The sequence below is a fragment of the Pseudorca crassidens genome, chromosome 4, assembly GCF_039906515.1.
Source record: "Pseudorca crassidens isolate mPseCra1 chromosome 4, mPseCra1.hap1, whole genome shotgun sequence".
NCBI lineage: Eukaryota > Metazoa > Chordata > Mammalia > Artiodactyla > Delphinidae > Pseudorca > Pseudorca crassidens.
In genome coordinates this window covers 109,156,435-109,175,589 of record NC_090299.1, presented here as the reverse complement: position 1 = coordinate 109,175,589, position 19,155 = coordinate 109,156,435, and the positions used below count along the sequence as shown (strand labels likewise).

At 45.0% G+C, this 19,155-nt stretch overlaps 1 protein-coding gene across 4 annotated transcripts in view; it reads right to left on the bottom strand.

The window, feature by feature from the left end:
* Positions 1 to 409: 409 nt before the first annotated feature.
* The window catches only part of SHROOM3 (shroom family member 3), a 317,982-nt gene continuing 299,236 nt past the window's right edge, over positions 410 to 19,155 (bottom strand). For all 4 annotated transcript variants that reach the window (XM_067736314.1, XM_067736316.1, XM_067736315.1 and 1 more), the window contains 2 exons: positions 7,924 to 8,196; positions 410 to 3,915 (listed from right to left, as the gene is read on the bottom strand). In XM_067736314.1, coding sequence (XP_067592415.1) covers positions 3,550 to 3,915; positions 7,924 to 8,196 — 639 coding nt within the window. In that variant the 3' untranslated portion in view covers positions 410 to 3,549. The remainder of the gene's footprint in view (positions 3,916 to 7,923; positions 8,197 to 19,155) is intronic.

Below are 19,155 nucleotides of genomic sequence, written 5' to 3'. Positions count from 1 at the left end.
TTTGTCCCAGAGAGTTCAGGCAGCAGTGAATACCTTGGCCCCAATAATCTATTTCTGTGTAGAAAGGCCCCTTCACATTCACCTGGCCACGTCTTGCTGGAGATGGAGAAGTTATTTCTCGCTCAAGTTCTTCCTTTTCCTCCCAGCAGTAAGGTGAATAAAACTCATTTTATTCTAAGAAAGGAAAAATAATTCCAATGTAACAGAATAAAGCCAGTAATATCATAGAAAATTAAACTAAAGAGAAAAATTTGGCATCATATAAGAATAAAAAGCCAACATTTTTCAAGTTATCCAGAAAAAAAGCCCAATATTTTAATAAAAGATGCTTGAATAAAAAACAAACTTCGCGGTACAACTCATATTAGGAATGACTGATCTATCAAACTCAGAAGTGACTTTGGATCAGATATTAACAACGGAGTAATAGGAAAACTGGGATTTCCCAGGCTGGTTTCTGCTTTAATATCTTTTTTTTTTTTTTTTTTGCCATGCCCTGCAGCATGTCGCATCTTAGTTCCCTGACCAGGGATCGAAGGCGTGCCCCCTGCAGTGGAAGCGCGGAGTCTTAACCACTGGACCGCCAGGGAAGTCCCTGGTTTCTGCTTTATATGCCCCAAAGAACCTCAGTTAAGCCCTCCCTCCTCATTTCAACAGACTCTTGGGAGCTGACCCAAACTTGCTAATCTTCAAGTCTGAAAACCAGTTGATGGTTTTCATCATCATAAAAGGATCCCCTTGGAGCAAAGGAAAAAAATGTTTGGTTTCGACAGTGCCTCTGGGAGAAACTCAAGACGCGTTGACTGTGGACCCTCCCTGCATTCTTTGGGCTCGAGCAGCCACCGCAAGATGCAAAGCAGCATGAGAAAAGGCTGAGTCAGACAACATGTAGCAACAAGCCCAGGAACTTCTCCAGGGGCCCAGGAAGTTGGAAGCCTCCCAGTTACGTCGTAGGACATTGTCCTTTCTTGGAACTTTGAAGGATTCTTGAGTGTCAGCAAGGCCATCCCACTCCCACCTGACTTCTCACAGGACGTGGTATCTCTGAAAGGATCATATCCACTGGGACGATTACTGACTGAACGGACATTCCTGGCGATGTAATGCGTGTCCTGCAATCCTGACCAACAACTTGCTCGTGGTCGCTGTGCCCATGATTTTGGCTGAGAATGCTATTCGGAGGGAAAAGGTGGCTTCTACTACGGATGATTTTTTTAATAATTTTTTTTAATAGTAGAGAAAGAATGCAAAATAGGAAAGGGATCAAGAATAGGCTTATTATCTAGTTAAAGTTAACGATGAAAATTAGGTTAGTGATTTCTTCTCATCAGAGCACAGAGGTCAAAAGCCCTGTGATAAATATCACATCCGCCTGAGAATTATATTTCACAGTCCTACTCGGTACCTCACTCATCTCACGTAACAGAACAACATTTCAATGGAGCAAAAGAAGGGGTAACTATCCTCAGAGCATCGTAGCTTTCAGGTGCTTGTGGTGCCTCGCAGTATATCACCTGCTCTTCTCTGGGGGGGTCACTTACTTTGACATGTATAAATTAGAAAAGTGATGAAAAGGACTGAATGTGTAAAACGTTCCCAGTCAGATCCTTAAGGATAATTTAGAAGAGTGTTGGGAATTGGGAGCCCCAGAATCCCCTGAGGAACTTCACTAAGAACTGCTGCAGACATTTGCTGGCTAGCTTCAACCTGCTCTGACCTCAGGGAAACCACTCCGTATCAGCAAGACACACCGACTGGAGGTGATCTCAGGCTCCTGTGTTGGCCTAAGTCTGATGAAGAGTCAGTTGGAGGTACTGTTTTTCTTTACTTCAAAATGACCATGCAGTGTGGCTACTGAATGCTGTCCCTGGTTCTACTGATTCCCTGGGAGATGGATGTAAGAGAGAAGCTTTTGAAAACATTCCTGGGAAACCAAGGTGCCGTCTTATAATGCAGTCTGACGGTGTAAAACCTCCGAAGAATGAAGCAATGGCTTTTGCTGATGGCTCATGAGAAATCTGTGGGTGGCCTAGTGATTCTAAGTTCATCAAATACATCTGTATTGGGGGTCAAAACTACGTTTTTGAAGTTCTTAACCAGAAAATTTTCATTAATTAAAATGTACTAAGAAAAACGAGCATTTGATACCCTCCTAAGAACTTTACTCTCCCAGTTCTCTAGGACTGGCTGCTATAGTACTTGTAGCCCAAATAGCACAGTTGGCCACCCCCCCCCCCCCCCGAGGATTCAACACATGTAAAAACAACAACAGAACTAAAGCACAGCCTGGGATTCACCACCTGCTTAAAGTATTGGGTTGTTGCCATCTCCGGCAGCTGACAACATAGCCTGGTCGCTGGCCCATCATCTCCTTCCATCTTCCACTCTCTATATTTTAATAATATTTACATCTTGGGCTCTCGAGTACCCTCTCAGATGTTATTATTGAAGCAGAATAGTGCAAAATCAGTCTTCAGAGGTTAAGGAGGGAGTTTTCAGTGAAAATGTAGTTGATAAGTTTTGACATTTTAGGAAAAGAAACTTTTTTGAAAAGCATCATTAAAACAGCCTGCTAAAATATCTCACCGAAGAAGTTGTATTTAGCTCAAATCTCGTATAGGAGGACAGCATGAATTCAGTTTTGAATTGACTTGGGTTCCGGCCTCCTTATCAACAGGTTGGAGAGTTGTCCTTGTTAGTAAAATTTAGCTTTCTCTCCACCCCAGTGATAATGATAGGAAGCACTAGGAAAGGATACGCTCGCCATGCTGCATAAAGCCTTCTTCCTGGGAAGGCGTGTGTGCTCCCGACTGCTGTGGGAGCACAGTGATGAAGACTGGCAGCAGTGGCAGCCGGGGCTCCCCCATACTCAGCTTAAGACAAGCACTGAAGGTCTACTCACTGTTGAGAGTTTAAGAAAAAAGTCTCCACACTCAATGTGACTGTCTTTGGAATTCTTCGTTTCATTAAGGTTCTCACAAAATACAAAGCTCAAATGTAACCGTCTACGTCCACCACAAAACAGAATCAAGTAAGTGGTTAGCACACAAACAATGATCTTTTTCATTTTTAAAAATATAAATAACAACGTTCAAGGTTTGACAGTTTTCTCCTGTGTGTGTTTCTCTTTAAGGCTTTATGTTGCAGACCCTTAAGTACGCGTACCTGTCGTCAGGATACACTGCCCACAAGCAGGGAAGGCCACTGTGGGTACATTCCTCAGGGTGACACGCACTTATCCATGTTGCCTCAAGCCTGTGGAAAACTAAACAGACACCCTCCGATCAGTTCGCACAGTTTCATTAATTTTCTTTCTACCACGAAGTGACAACAGAAAGGGGTAAGTTCCCAGCAGCATTCAAGCTCTCAGATCAATCATGAAGGGCGAGAAGGAAAAGACAGGCTTTTTCCTGGATGGAATTTTTTCCTTTTATCCAGAAAAACCCCCATAACCCATAGAGTTTAAAGGCTGGCTTGTATTGAAACGTTTTTCAGATTAAATAGTGTTGAGAGAAGGGGTGGGCTTTTCGTTGGGTCCTGGAGAAGAGGTTAAAGTGGAGAGGTTACTGTTGGAAAAATACTGACAGTCCACCCTCCCACGGCAGTCACGTCACTGGCGAGGCCTGGCGGCAGAGCCAGGGCCCCTGCCTTGGGCACGAAATCCGAGGGAAGGCTCTCCAGCAGACACTTGACCTGCTCCTGGCCCAGCTTGATCTTGTCGTCCAGCTCCCGCTGCTCGATGAGGAGTGTCGACTTCATTTTCACAAAATGCTGGTAATCCTGGAGTTGCTCCTTGGAAAGGTAATGGGCCAGGATGTCCAGCACCACGCGCTGCCTCCGGTCCACATTCTCCTTGAGCTCCCGGGCGTCCTCGTGCTGCGCAGCCAGGACCTTCCTCTTCTCGTTGAGAGAGCTCTGCCAGGGCGAAACAAGCAGATCAGCAAAGGGCCAGCAGAACGGGGAAAAGAACCGAACTGCCCGCAGAGAGACCTTTTTCAGGATGGTGCAGTGTCTAAGTTTCTATTTTGATTGTCGATCTGAAGTAAGGAGACTCAGTCATTTGAAAATCAGTTCATTACCCTTACGTTGCAGATATATGGTTCTCTAACTTATAAAGTCATGTGGCGGCTTTAATTTGAGAGATTATGTTAAAATTGGCTGGGGTACTGGCTTTACTTTAAGGCTTCTAGACTTAGAAGAACAATCAGGATTCCATTTATATGAGGTCCTTAGAATAGTCTACAGTCATAGAGACACGAAGCAGAATGGTGGTTGCTAGGCTCTGGGCGAGGGGAGAAGGGAGGGGGAGTTGCTGTTTCAGTGGGTATAGAGTTTCAGTTTCGCAAGATGAGAAAGTTCTGGAGATCTGTTACACAACAATGTTAATATAGTTAATACTACTGAACTGTACAGCTAAAAATGGTTACGATGGCAACTCTTATATGTAGTTTACCACAGTTAAACAACTGAAGGGAAAAAAAGCCAGTCATCAAGGTACCTTGAGTGTTTACAAGTATTTCCATTTTATAGTGGTTCTCAAAGTGGGTACCAGCAGCATCTCCCGGGGATTTGTTAGAAATGCAAAATTTCAGGCCCCCTTCCACCTACTGAATCAAAAGTTCTGGAGGTGTGGGGCTTAGGGGTCTGTGGTTGAAGGAGCCTTTCGGGCGATTCTTTGCAGTTAAAGTTTGAGAACCTCTGCCCCAATCCATTATCAACAATGGGAACATCATATTTACCATCTCCGAAAAAATCAGTTTCCATTTTTCCGGCCTCTGAATCTAACATGAGAGAAATTCTATTTGGCAATGATGGCAATTTCATATTCTGAGAGTTTCTCATACAGACCCAATGGGAAGACAGCGTATTATCTTCAGACCTTATAGAAGTCTGTAATGTGGCCTTTTACTCAACACGCTGACATATAATGTCATTAAAATTTTTAAAAATTTTACATTTAACCAGACTCTTCAGGCTAAAGTGAATGAGAAACTTTAAAGTGGAAATTAATCAAGAAATAAGAATATTTAAATAGATATCTCAACACAGATTAGCTTAGGTAGGGTTATGAAAGGCTCATGTGTCTCTGCCCTAAACTCCCCTTGAACTGGCCTGTCAGGTCTTACCTAATAACGCCTAGAGGAAAAGTGCAAAGTTAATAGGTTAATCTTACAAATATCTCCATTTTCATAGGCTTCCTTCTCCTAATCAGAAAAACACACCTAAAAAAGAAACCCTTAGGGACTGAATTTGCAATGAAGACATGCTTCAAAATACTGTAGGGAAGTAAGTTAAAAAGTGAGAACCTCTTCCTCACCTTTAAAAAATTATGAAATATTTTAAACATCAGTATTGTACAGAGAATGGTATAAGATCTGTGTGCCCATCATCAACAGTGCCAAATCTTAGCTTGAACATGTTTCATATTTGCTTCAGTTTAAAAACAAAATACTCAGTTGAAGCGTTATATATAGTTCTCCCGATGCCCCTCCTCCCCTCATTGGTAACTATAATCCTGAATCTGGCATTTACTGAACCATTTATTCTTCCTTTCCTTATTCCTATTTACACTTTTATTTAACAAAGACTAATAATCATAAAAACGAATACAGATGTATCTTGCAGGTGACCAAGCACTTATATGTACTTGAGAGCGTGTACGTGCATTCAAGTGCTGAGTGGTTCCAGAACTGGATTCAACTTATCTTCCCGTAAGCACTGCTCCAGTATTGCTTAGCTCAGATATCTGTGGCATCCACCCAAGCGACCGAACAGGAGACTTGGAATTACCTTCTGTTCTATCCTTCCCCTCATCTAACACGCCCTGCTAATTCAAACTCATTCTCTAAGTCACTCCCTATTCTCTATCTCCATGACAATGGCCCAAATTAACAGCCTAAACCCATCTGGCTAGACCATTACAATAAGCCTCCCAACTGTAACATCATTCTCACCCCTCCCCAGGCTGATTATGTCACGAAATTAGTTCATGGCTCTCCAGGCCTACAGGCTAAAGTCTAAAGTACGACCCTTATGTCTTTGTGATTATTTTCTGCACTGGATACTGTTTACCCCTTCAGATCCACCCTCCTCTGCCCTGCTCTATGTCTAGGGAAGCTGCACCCTGCTGGCTGCTGGTTTTGGCCAGTGGCAGTCATGGGCAGGAGGCTGGAAGCTGGGAGGGAGAAGAAATTGAGGCCTTTATCCCTGGCTCCCTCCTTGCCAGGGGGTGGTGGCTACAACTTTTCACCCAGGCCTCAGTGCCGCAGGTCAGCTACAGCTAGAGTTCTGATAAGGGCCCCTTCCTCCTGCTGCTCCAGGTCCAGAGGTAGTGATGGCTTCCCCACTGATGCTAGCCCTGGGGGGACAGTGGCTTCATTATCCCTTGTTGGTCTCCCTTAAAAACAAGTAAATCAAGGAAGCACTCTGCTCTAGACATACCAACCACATGTAAGCCAATTCTTAAACACGCCATGGTGTCTGGACTTTGTCCATGACATTCCTCCTAAATGGCAAAGCCCTTTCCCTCTCAGCCCACCTGGAATTAAGAAAGTCCCCTAGACTCCATTCAAGCGGCACTTGTGTGAAGTCCTTCCTGACCCCACCACACCGCATGAGGGGTGCTCTCATGGCTCTGGGTTTATCGCTGTGCTGCAGCATACTAAATACAACTGCCGCTTCTACACTGGTTACGTTGGTTTTCCTCACTAACTGCTGAGTTCCTTGAAGGCGGGCCTGTTTTTAGGCAGCGTTCAGCCCTAGCACGCGGGGCACTTGGCATCTGACAGGTTCTTGTTAGCTGCTTTCTGGATGAAAGGAAGGTGGAAAGGACAACACTTTTGAGGCAAACACAGTCAGACGGTTTGTAGGTGAGGAAGTGAAGGCCCAGAACATTTACACGAGGAGGGCACTCGCCGGGAGAGGGGCTGCAGAAAGTTCCTGGATGCTGAGTCACATTCCTAAATGTTTACCACCTAGACTTCCTTCAGTCCTTTAAAAATCTATTTGACAAGAGACACCTTTCCTTTTAATGCAGTACATTCGGAGGAATAACTGGGAAATCCCTGACAGCACTGAAAGAGAGAGCTGTAGCTAGAAGGAGCCAGAAAGCCAAGGAACCACTTGACGGCTGCAGCGCTCATCCCCTCGGCACGTATATGAAAAATAGCTACGTTGATCACCTGACCTCCCTTGGTAAGTTTGTTCCACGAGGGTGGGGACCTGACTGCTTTGTTCACAGAGTATCCTAAGCGCCTAGATCAGAAAGTGGCATGTACCGGATGCTCAGTAAATATGTGCTGTACAGAGGAGCACATGAGGAATGCTCTGCAGCTCTGGAATTAAGTTCAGTGAGGTGAATAACGCTTGGGGGCTGCAGCAGGACGACTCCTGTCCTGGTGCTGCTGCCTACTGGCCCGTTGTGAGGATTCTATGAGACTGCACCTACAGTGTGTCTAAGCCCACAGCGTCTGACCCAGAGGGAGGACTTAGATTCTATCTGGGATCGCCACTGCTGTCACTACCAGTTATTCCGGTAAGGGCTGCCACGGACACAGCGGGTGCATCCCCTCGCCTGCAGATTCCCGGGAGCCCTGTCCTCATCCCGAACAGTTGTGTTATCCCTCTCCCTTTTTTTAATGTCAACCCCCATCATGCTTTTACCTTTCCTTTTTCTGGGATAAAAAGGAAGGAAAGAAACTCTGGCACCCACATTTTTAACTTTCCTAAGTATCCCTGAGGCTGAGGGGTCGGCAGGACATCTTGGCGTGCAAGATCCTTCTCCTCTGTTCCCTGTACGTTGGGGTCTCTCCCTGCCCCGGAGAGATGGTGACCGTCTCTAGAAAGGCTCCTGTCTAATCATGCTTCTCTGGGTACATGGGCTCGGGCAGGTAAAGTGTTGAGCGGAATTGTTAGGCGGCCTACCCTTTCCTCGTTACTGGCGTCTTCACCAAGGCCGCTGAGGACGTTCTCCACGCGGGCCAGGCGTCCCGAGAGGGAGAGCAGCAGGTTCACCACCTTGTCCAAGTCCCCGATGAACATCTTGTACTTGTCGATCTCATTGGGCTTGCAGAGCTCACTGATCCAGGCCTCTACCTCTTCCCCCAGGGCGTTATTGAGCTTGATGTCCATCAGCAGGCTCCCCTTGGCTTCCTGGAGGGTCTCAAGCTTGTGGGTGAGGCTTCCAATCAACTCCGCCTGGAACGAGAGAGGAGACGCATAGCAAAACTTAGCCAGCTGACTGGTAAGTGAGGGCAGGATCCACTTCTCCCAGCTGCATCCTTCCTGTCTCGTCTTCGAGGCTCAGCTGGAGGCCCCCCTCCACTCTGCGTGGACCGCCCCCAACATAAGGCCACAGTCTTCCTTCCTTTCCCTGAATGTCTACAACTGCCTTCTCTGAACCTGTTCAGTCCTCACAGGCCAATGTGTGGTTACACATTGCCTCGGAATGTTTTCCAGTTGTGTCGTGCTGTGTACAGCGCTCTCTTCCCAACTGGTTTGTTAACTACTCACTTTTAAAAGTCTTTTCAATACGTGTTCTCATTTGATGCTCACAACAATACCGTAGGCAGGCAGGGTAAATATTCTTGTTTAACGAGTGGAGCGGACAAGAGTCAAAGGAATTAGGGAATTGCCTAAGATCACAGAGCTGAGTATTAGTCACAGATACCATTCATGGAGGAAATACCATGAGCCGAACACTGCGAGGAAGTCCGTGGATTACCTCACCTGGTCTTCCCAGCTGTCTTGTAGTAGATACTACTTTAGCTGCATAGTGCGCTAGCCGAGGAAACTTTGACTTAGGGAGGGGAAGTGAGGCTAAGACACCTACGCTGGTGGGTGGGGCTGCCGTGAACTCAGGCAGCCTGACTTTGGGGCCACCCTTGCAACCATTGTAAATATTCATGAGACCTTTATTCAGAATTCAGTCCCTTGTTCTGTCCTGCACCCACAGTCTCCAGTGAGCAGGGCTATGTAATCTGCCACCTTACTTACAAACCTCCATACTGTGAAACAGGATTACACAAATACCCAGTGTGCTTGACTGAAGGAACGAAGCAGAGGTCTTAATGGCTTCAACTCTGACTTCATTTGTATGAAGCATCTACTCTTACTTTGTTGCAAGAGAAATTAGACTCCATGGCTTTTTAGTCATTTTTCTCTTCGCCTGAGGTAGCCATAGGGAAAAAGAACATCATCTTTTTTTGGTTAAAACCTACTTCTTTACCACTAACAAGGTTCCAGCTCAAAATCTGTATGTGTGTGTGTGTGTGTGTGTGTGTGTGTGTGTGTACATAAACCCAAGCTGTGTGAATTCAGTTGGAAGAAAACAGGGTCACAATTTCTATGTTAGAGTAAATCTTCATTTTAAAGGAAGGAAGAAAAAAAGGGAAAAAGAAATATTTTTGAATAACCAAACTGAAGGGTACTGACAGCTTTGTGTACTGTTTCTTCAACATGTGCATCAGAGAATACAATAATCACAATGATAAGGAAAATATTTATTTCTCCACCATCTGCCCCCACCTTGGAGCTGGACTACCAGAGGTACTTCAACTAAGCAAGGTTCCCAATGTCCTTGAAATGTTCAAGTTCTGGCTTTAATGGTGACATCTTACTGTCTTCTCAACTCGCCTAATCCCAGAGACTGAAGGGGGCTTAAAACATTCCCATCTGCTGCACCGACTCATTATGGGTTATAATCTTTGGCTTTCTACAAGCAGTTAAGACAAAGTGGATACAAAAGACAATTTTAATAGTGGAAAAAAAATGTACAGTATATATTATTCCTTAACTGAAGAGTCTGAGCTCAGAAAAATGCAGGTGGGAGAGAATATTGTTTAATTTTCCTTATATTCCCCTGGAAAACTCATCATTTTCTAAACAACAATTCTGGCTGGCAGCTATGGTATTTGCCTGCAAAATAACCTGCTAGATACCTCCAGGAAAATGCCTAGCGGGGGTGACGATCTGCACTGTGCTCTCTGTTCCTATGAAGAGAATGACAGGGATACTGGAATGGAGAGAAGGAGGGAAAATAAATAGTACTTGCTGTTACATCTCCCAATATCCCTGCTGGACAGGGTTCCACAAGTCAAATGTCACCATTCCTGTCTTTCAGATAGACGATGAGGGAGACTGACATCTACGTGAAGTCAGCCCAGGAGATTTTAAGCCTCGTAGCTTGCATTTCCTAGGCTTGCCACTCTGAATGTTACCAGAGGGTACTTTCTTATAGAAAACCAGGTTATGCCAAATCCAAGAGCTAGTTAACTAAGCAACAACATTCTTATCACTTCAACCTCAGGAAAAGGCCTTCTGCTTATTCCAACGTTTTGGGATCCATTTCAACCTCACATCTTGAGTAATATACTTTCTACAAAAGGAATTAAAAAAACCAGAGTAGAAAGAAAAGAAAGCAACAGCTTCATGTTTTCCGTTATTCCTATAAATACGACTTCTTTTGAAACTAATATTGTGTCATTTCTGGAAGGAACTCCATTCTAAAAAATCCTCATTATGGCTCTCAGTAGCTGGCATTTTAAGAAATAGATGTGATGATTTTTAATTTGCAAATGAGCTTAAACCAGTAAAGGTAAGTCTGTCCTCACATGGGGTGAGTGGTGAAGAGGGGGGAGAACTCTTCCTGAGTTTCCACTGAACTCGGTGCACTAATTTTCTCAGGCTCCTTCAATCTAGGGGTTCATAATATCCTTGAAATGTCCAAGTCCTGGCTTTAATTAAAGGTTATGGGTCAGCAGTGCTGGAAGGGCAGCCACCAAGCGAGCAGGGTTTGATGGGTAAGGACAGGTCAAAGAATTTGACACAGCTGAACAGCCATCAGGTTCAGAGTCTAGCCCATTCAGTCTTTCCTCTGGAGACCATGTTGGGTTTTTTTGGTTTTTCGTTTTAATTTTATTGGAGTATAGTGGATTTACAGTGGTGTGTTAGTTTCAGGTATATGGCAAAGTAGTTCAGTTATACATATATTCATTCTTTTTTAGATTCTTTTCTCATATAGTTTATCACAGAATATTGAGTAGATTTCCCAGTGCTATACCAGTAGGTCCTTGTTGCTTATCTATTTTATATATAGTACTGTGTATATGTTAATCCCAAGTTCCTGATTTATCCCTTCCCCCCACTTTTCCCCTTTGGTCACCGTAAGTTTGTTTTCAATATCTGTCAGTCTGTTTCTGTTCTGTAAATAAGTTCATTTGTTTCATTTTTTAAAACTTAGATTCCACATATGAGTGATATCATGATATTTGTCTCTCTGTCTGACTTACTTCACTTAGTATGATAATCTCTAGGTCCATCTATGTTGCTGCAAATGGCATTATTTCGTTCCAGTCTATGTCTTTTGGTTGGAGCATCGAATCCATTTACATTTAAGGTAATTATCAACATGTATGTTCTTACTGCCATTTTGTTAATTGTTTTGGATTTGTTTTTGAAGGTCTTTTTTCTTCCCTTCCTCTTTTGTTCTCTTGTGATTTGATATCTATCTTTAGTGTTGTGTTTGGATTGCTTTTCTTTTCTGTGTGTGTATCTACTGTAGGTTTTTGGTTTGTGGTTCCCATGAGGTTTTGATATGGCAGTCTATATATGTGCAAGACTGTTTTAAGTTGCTGGTCTTTTAATTTGAAATGCATTTCCGATATCCTGCCTTTGTACTCTCCTCACGATTGCTGGTTTTGATATATTTGTGTGTGGATGATTTCCTACCTTTATGTTTGCCTTTACATACCGTGAGCTTTCCCATTCATAATTTTCTTGGTTCTAGTTGTGGCCTTTTCTTTACTGCCTAGAGAAGTTCCTTTAGGATTTGCTGTAAAGCTGGTTTGGTGGTGCTGAATTCTCTTAGCTTTTGCTTGTCTGTAAAGCTTTTGATTTCTCCATCGAATCTGAATGAGAGCCTTGCTGGGTAGAGTATTTTGGGTTGTAGGTGCTTCCCTTTCAACACTTTAAATATATCATGCCACTCCCTTCTGGCCTGCAGTTTCTGCTGAAAGATCAGCAGATAATGTTATGGGGATTCCCCTGTATGTTATTTGTTGCTTTTAGTATTTTTTCCTTTGTCTTTTTTTGTCAGTTTGATTAATATGTGTCTGAGCATGTTCTTCTTTGCATTTATCTTCTATGGGACTCTCTGCTCTTCCTGGACTTGAGTGCTTCCTTTCTCATGTCAGGGAAGTTTTCAGCTATCATCTCTTCAAATATTTTCTCAGGCCCTTTCTCCCTTCTCCTTCTGGGACCCAAATAATGCAAATGTTGGTTTGTTTAATGTTGTCCCAGACGTCTCTGAGGCTGTCCTCATTTCTTTTCATTTTTTCTTTATTCTCTTCAGCCGCAGTGATTTCCACCATTCTGTTTTTCAGCACGCTTATTCATTCTTTTGCCTCAATTATTCTGCTATTGATTCCATTTGGTGTATTCTTCATTCCAGTTATTGTATTGTTTGTCTCTGTTTCTTTGTTCTTTAAATCTTCTAGCTCTTTGTTAAACGTCTCTTGTCTCATCTTGATCTGTGCCTCCACTCTTTTTCTGAAATTTTGAATCATCTTTGATATCATTACTCTAAATTCTTTTTCAGGCAGGTTGCCTATCTCCACTTCATTTAGCTGTTCCTGTGGGTTTTTTTTTTATCTTGTTCCCTTGTCTGGAACATAGTTCTCTGCCGTCTCGTTTTGTCTAATTTTCTGTTATCTGTGGTCTCCTTCCCACTGGCTGCAGGATCATAACTCCTCTTGCTTCTGGTGTCTGCCGTCTGGTGGATGAGGTTGGTCCTGGGGCTTGTGCAGGCTTGCTGGCGGGAGGGACTGGTGCCTGCCCACTGGTGGGGGGAGCTGGGTCAGGGCCATGTCAAGGGGCGTGTAGAGGTGGCTGTGAGCTCACTACACATTTGGGCCGCCTATCTGCTGGTGGATGGGGCTGTGTTCCTTTCCTGCTGCTTGTTTGGCCTGAGGTGTTCCAGCACTGGAGGCCGTAGACTGTTGGGTAGCACCAGGTCTTGATGCCAAAATGGCGACCTCCCAGAGAGCTCAGGCTGATCATTATTCTCTTGGACCGCTGCCACCAGTGTCCTTGCTGCCCGCAGTGAGCCACAGCTGACCCCTGCCGCCCAGGAGACCCTCTAAGATTCGTAGGGAGATCCAGCCCAGGCTCCTGTGGAGTACTGCTCTGTTTTGTGTCCCAGTGTACGTGAAACCTTATGTGCACCCTCCAAGTGGGGAGTCTCTGTTTCCCCCAGTCTTGTGGAGCTCCTGCACACGAGCCTGCTGGCCTTCAAAGCCAAATGCTCTGGGGGTTCCTCCTCCCGATACCAGGCCCTCAGGCCGGGGAGCCTGACGTGGGGCTCAGGACTCTCACTCTTACGGGAGAACCTTTGCGATATAATTATTTTCCAGTTTGTGGGTCCCCCACACAGTGGGTATAGGATTTGATTATGTCGTGAAAGCGCCCCTCCTACCATGTTGTTGTGGCTTCTTCTTTGTCTTTGAACGTAAAGTATCTTTTTTTTTGTAGGTGCCAGTCTTCTTCGCCGATGGCTGTTCAGCAGTTGGCTGTGATTTTGGTGTTTCCGTGAGGGGAGGTGAGCTCATCCTTCTACTCTGCCATCTTTTTCAGAAATGAGGAGCTGCTTTTAGTCTGGATGCTTGCTGTCTCTTTCCTCAGCATGTGCTGGCCGTTACCCCCTTGACACGAGGTGTGCAGGTGCAGTGGTCCCTGTGCGCTCCCAGGACCGCGGGGTCAGCGCTTGGCACCTGCCCTGTTTTGGTTTTCAAAGACATCAACAGTGGCAGAAGAACCAGAAGCCTGTCTGTACAGGAGCTGATGTGTACTCTGGGCTTCAGGGGACAAGGAAGGACAGAGTAAGATGAAAATGTCTAGGGGTGATACAGGGAGGTTTCTGTGGGAAGGACCAATATACATTTTGTGGCATTCTGACTTCCGAAAGCTTGCTGGCTGGGCTGTAAATGTCATACATCACAGCTCGGCATATCTGCTAATACCAGTATTACTGAGCAGTCACACCAGTCACTCCTGGCTCAAAGGTTGTACATTCGGATGGTATTTGAATTTTTCAAATTTACCAAGCCCTTAAAATATGGAGATTTGGATTTTAAAATGTAGTTAAGAGGGATGTGAGTAACTGAAGGCAGCAAGGGAAAGTTCGCTGTGTTAAACAGCCATTTCTATGTCAGGCAGATCTCTTAAAAAAAAAAAAAACACGAAAAAACTACCAACTTACACCCATAGAATTCAATGGGGAGAGAGAAGAGGTGTTTCGATTTAAAAAAATAACTAACTTATTAGTCTCTCAGGAGCTAATTAATTTGCAAAATCACTGCCATGTATCCACTTCTTATCTGGCAGAAACTGTTAACTCACCCTACGTGAGCTGCTACTTACAAGGGTTCTCTCTGTAAACATGGCTTAACAGAGCCTCCCTCGCACCCCACCATCTGCATGCAGAAATCTTGCTGGGTCCTGTCCCACCTCCTCCCTGCTCCAGTACCAGCTCAAACGAACACTGGCCCAGGAGTCAGGAGACCCAGCTGACAGAAAGCTCACCGGCAGGCCAGTCCCCTGACCTTTTGCGTCTGTCTTCTCATCCACTGCAAGGGCATCCTAATGCCTGCCTAAAACTAGTAATAATGTTTAGTTACAGCGCCCTCTGTCTGTGCCAGGCACTATTTAGGTGTTTTCCTGGTCACTTACTGCTCACAACAACCCGATGAGACGGGTACCGTTATCATCCCCCTTTGGCGGATGAGGAAAGGGAAGCGGATGGAGGTTCTGTCAGTTGCCCAAGCCCAGGCAGCTAGAAAGCGGCAGCACCAGGCTTTAAATCCAGGTCCTCCGGCTGCAGGGTTCAGGCTTCTGATCGCTACATTAAAACAGCCCAGAGGAGTGTTGTGAGGCTCAGCTAAGACAAAGCGTGTGCGAGCACTCTGGAAATTACAAAAGTATTATACACATCCAAGTTGTTATTGTTAAGATGAGGCAACACCTGGAAGAACACACACCAGTCATTTGGGTAGATGCCCCTAGGGGAACATACCCAACCCGCCCTCTCCCCCCAACACTGCTTTGTCTTCTGCTGGGAGGACTTGTGCTCACAGGGTTGCCAATAACATCACTACACACACAGCTGGCCTCGACGGATGGCCTGTCTTGATCTCAACAGAGTAATTCAGGACCCTCAGCCGCATGGCTAGGGTTTGGGGGCCAGAGTGGAGTTCAGGCTCCAGCTGGTAAAAACTGGGACCAGATAAAGACATTCAGTGTGAGGACCCAGGCAGCAGCATGTGACTGTTTTCTTTAGCTGCATTTCACCCCGTAGAGAAGTCAGGGGCAGTTTCTGTCCTGAGAAAACCTGCATCCCACGTTGTGGGACCTATCAAAGCAGAAAGGTTGTGGGGGCCTGACTGCCACTTCAGATATTCTCTAGCACATTCTCTGTCAGGAGTGGTTCTCATTTCCTCTCGGGAAGGCTTGTGACCAGAAAGTTGTTCAGTCTCTTGGTTCTGGGTGACAGGAATCTCTGACATACAAGAAACGTTATTAAATTTCTTTAAATTCAACAAAACATCCTCCCCCCTCCCCGAATGACCTCCTTGTTTTTCCTATGTCTGGTACCACAGTCACCGAGGCCAGGAACTCGGGAGCCAGCCCTCCTCCTTCCTCTCTCCCATGCTCCGTGTCCAATCTGCTACCGGATTCTGTCTCTTTCGCTTCCTTTAAAAAAAAACCTAAATCCATCTGTTTCTCACTGCTCCTACCGCAGCTCCCTTAGGCCCTCCTCGTCGCTTCCTGGCCCAGGCGGCTGTACCTCCCTCCCCACTGCCCTCTCTTCCTCCCGTCTCTTGCTGCATGCACAGCTTCCCTAAATGTATATCCAACGCATCTCCCTCCCCGCTGGTAAACCCCCGGGAGAGGGACTGATGGTGGCCAGATGGCGGGAGCCCACGCCAGCCTCTCTCCCCTCCCTCCTACAGCGAACACCCCTGGACCGTGAAGAGGGCTCTGCAAGGTTAGCTGTGGCCGTGCGCCGGGGAGGGGAGCCACGCCTGAAGTACGACCCAGAACAGGGGTGAGTTTCCTGCTTCTCCCCCTTTTATGTTCTGGTTCTGCCCTGGAAATAGCCTCAATGCTGAACTGCACAGAGGGTGTGGCAGCAAAAATGCTGCTTTCGGTGAGATAAAGCAGGTGGGGGAATCCTGTTTCTTCCTCTTCCCTCTCTCCTTCCCCCCCCTTTCCCAGCCCTGCCCCCCAAAGTGACTCTCCTTGCAGAGTGCACTGTGCAGTGGTGGCACAGGCACTTAACACCCCAAGAGAACACCCTTCTTTCTGTCCAGAGGAACGGGGACAACGACCCCATGGACCGAAGAGTGTGAGGGGAATCCGCACTATTTTTCTCTACTGAGGATAGTCCCAGCTATGCAGAACGGCACGGCCGTGCAGGCTGCCGTGACACCACAAGAACTTGTCCTATTTCTAGCCAGAGGCCCAGGTAAAGGGGCCGCTGGGAGCTGGGAGTGGGGGTGGGGGGGTCAGGTGGAATACTGGACAGGAGAGAGCAGGAAAAGGAGACCCCCTAATTCGGTGTCTGAACTGCCTTAGGTCCGGGCTCACCCTCAAGCTGCACGTGTGTGGGACAGACCCAAAGAAGCACGGCAACGGCTTTGAGAACTGAACTGTGACAGAACAACTCACCCAAGTCCCAGGCTCAGCCCTGGAAGGTGCCTGTGTAGAACAGTCACATATAAGGCAGTAGAAGCTCTGAAAACTGAATTGACACTGGAACCAACAGCCAGAGGTGGGACAGAACTTGTAGCCTGAACCTAACTAGGCTGCCTGCTAAAACAAAACAAAAAATCAACCTTCTTCAGAGGATTTTCACAGAACCCAAGACTTACACCATAACACTCAAAATGTTCAGGTACAATATTACCCAGCATGAAGAGAACCAGTAAAATGTGAACAGCTCTCAGGGGAAGACAACCAACAGGTGCTAACCCTGAGATAACCCAAACGGGACGATAAAAGCCTTTAAAATAGCTTTTGTAGCTATGCTCCATGGTGGAAGTAAACACTCTTGAAATGAACAGACAGACACTACAAAAAAATGAATGGAAATTTTAGAACTGGAAACTATAATATCTGAAAATTTAAAAAAAATCACTGGCAGAATAGAGGCAGGAAAGTCAGTGAAACTGAAGATAGATCAATAGAAATTATCCAATCTGAATGAACTGACAGAAAACATTAAAAAACATGAACAGGACTTACCTGGTGGCGCAGTGGTTAAGAATCCACCTGCCAATGCAGGGGACACGGGTTCGAGCCCTGGTCTAGGAAGATCCCACATGCTGCAGAGCAACTAAGCCCGTGCGCCACAACTACTGAGCCCAAGCACCCTAGAGCCCACATGCCACAACTACTGAAGACTGCGCACCCTAGGGCCTGCGAGCCACAACGACTGAAGCCCGCGTGCCTAGAGCCCGTGCTCCGCAACAAGAGGAGCCACCGCAGTGAGAAGCCCGTGCACCGCAATGAAGAGTAGCCCCCGCTCGCCGCAACTAGAGAAAGCCCGCGTGCAACAACAAAGACCCAACGCAGCCAAAATAAATAAATAATCAAAAATAAAAAAGCTCTAAAAAAAAATGAGCAAAGTTTCAGAAATTTTCAGGACAATATCAAAAGGTCTAACATTTGTGTCACTGGAGTCCCAAAAGGAGAGAAAGAGATTAGCACGTAAAAAAGTATTTGAAGACATACTGGCTAAAAACATCCTGAATTTAGTGAAAGACGTAAGTTTACAGAAATCAAGAAGCTTAGTAAACCCCAACAGGATAAATCAAAGAAAGTTAGGCCCATACATATCATAACCAAACTGCTGAAAATCAAAGATAAAAAATTTGAGAGCAGCCAGAGAAAAGCAACACACTGCATATAGGAGGAACAAATATTCAACGGCTGTGCGTTCCTCATCAGAAACCATGGAAGCAAGAAGTGGGACATTTTTAAACTGCTAAAAGAAAAAGAATAGTCAACCCAGAATTCCATATCTAGTAAAAATGCTTTAGAAATGACAACAGAATATAGACATTCTTAGATGAAGAAAACTAAAAGAATTTGTCACCAGCAGACAAATGCTGCTTTCTTTTCAAAAAAGAAATGCTAAAGGAAGTTTTTCAGGCTGAAAAGAAGACAGACCAGAGGAAAACTTTAAGAATAAAGCAAGAGCGACGGAAATAGGCAGCTGAGAACCATGTGGGTCACTAATGATCTCTTGGGGAAAGCCAGTTCTGAGGAATAACAGATTTTTTTGCCTTTTGAAATATTCCACTAAGTCTCTAAGCCAAAGCCTTTTGGCCTTCAGAATAGAGAATCATGAGATCTGGTTAAGCAGATTTTTGCCCAATAGATATGGCAGGGTTTAGCCAAAGAATTGAAAGCCCTAAGTATTAAACTGTCTTTAGATTTTATGTATGTCAGAAGTTCAGAGAGTGATTGTTTTATATTTTAAGTAATACTTATATTTACTTGGAATATTACAATTCATCATCTAGGATATATAAATAAAAAGTATATTAAAGTAGAACTGATTGGAAATGCTAGTTTCAAAATATTAATAAATCAGGATTCTAGTTTCCATTCACTCTTAGTTTCACGCGTAGAAATACATCTTAGGTTTACTAACTTTAAACATTAGGCAACAAATTATTACTTTGCAGAAGTTGGTAGAAGGCTACACTCTGCCTTAGAACCATCTTGACCAAGCATCATGTTTTAAAACCATCCTTAGGGAAAATAAAAGCTTGTTAGAGAACTAACAAGCTTTAGGGAAGAGAACTGCATTTGCGAAGAGAACTGCATTTTCAACTTCACACTGAATATATTAATAGATGCCTTCAACAACATCAATTAAAGCCTGCATATTTTCTCTCTTTCCAGATCAGATATGTAAATGCAAGTGACACACAAATTCTATTACACGTTAATAAACCTGTAGTTGCTTAAAACAAAAAATCTCATAGGGTTCTCCTCTACCACACGGTAGAATCCAAACTCTTTGGCATTTCAGACAAAGCCCCACGTGACCTCCATGACCTGCCCCCGTGGATCCCCCCAGCCTTGTCTCCT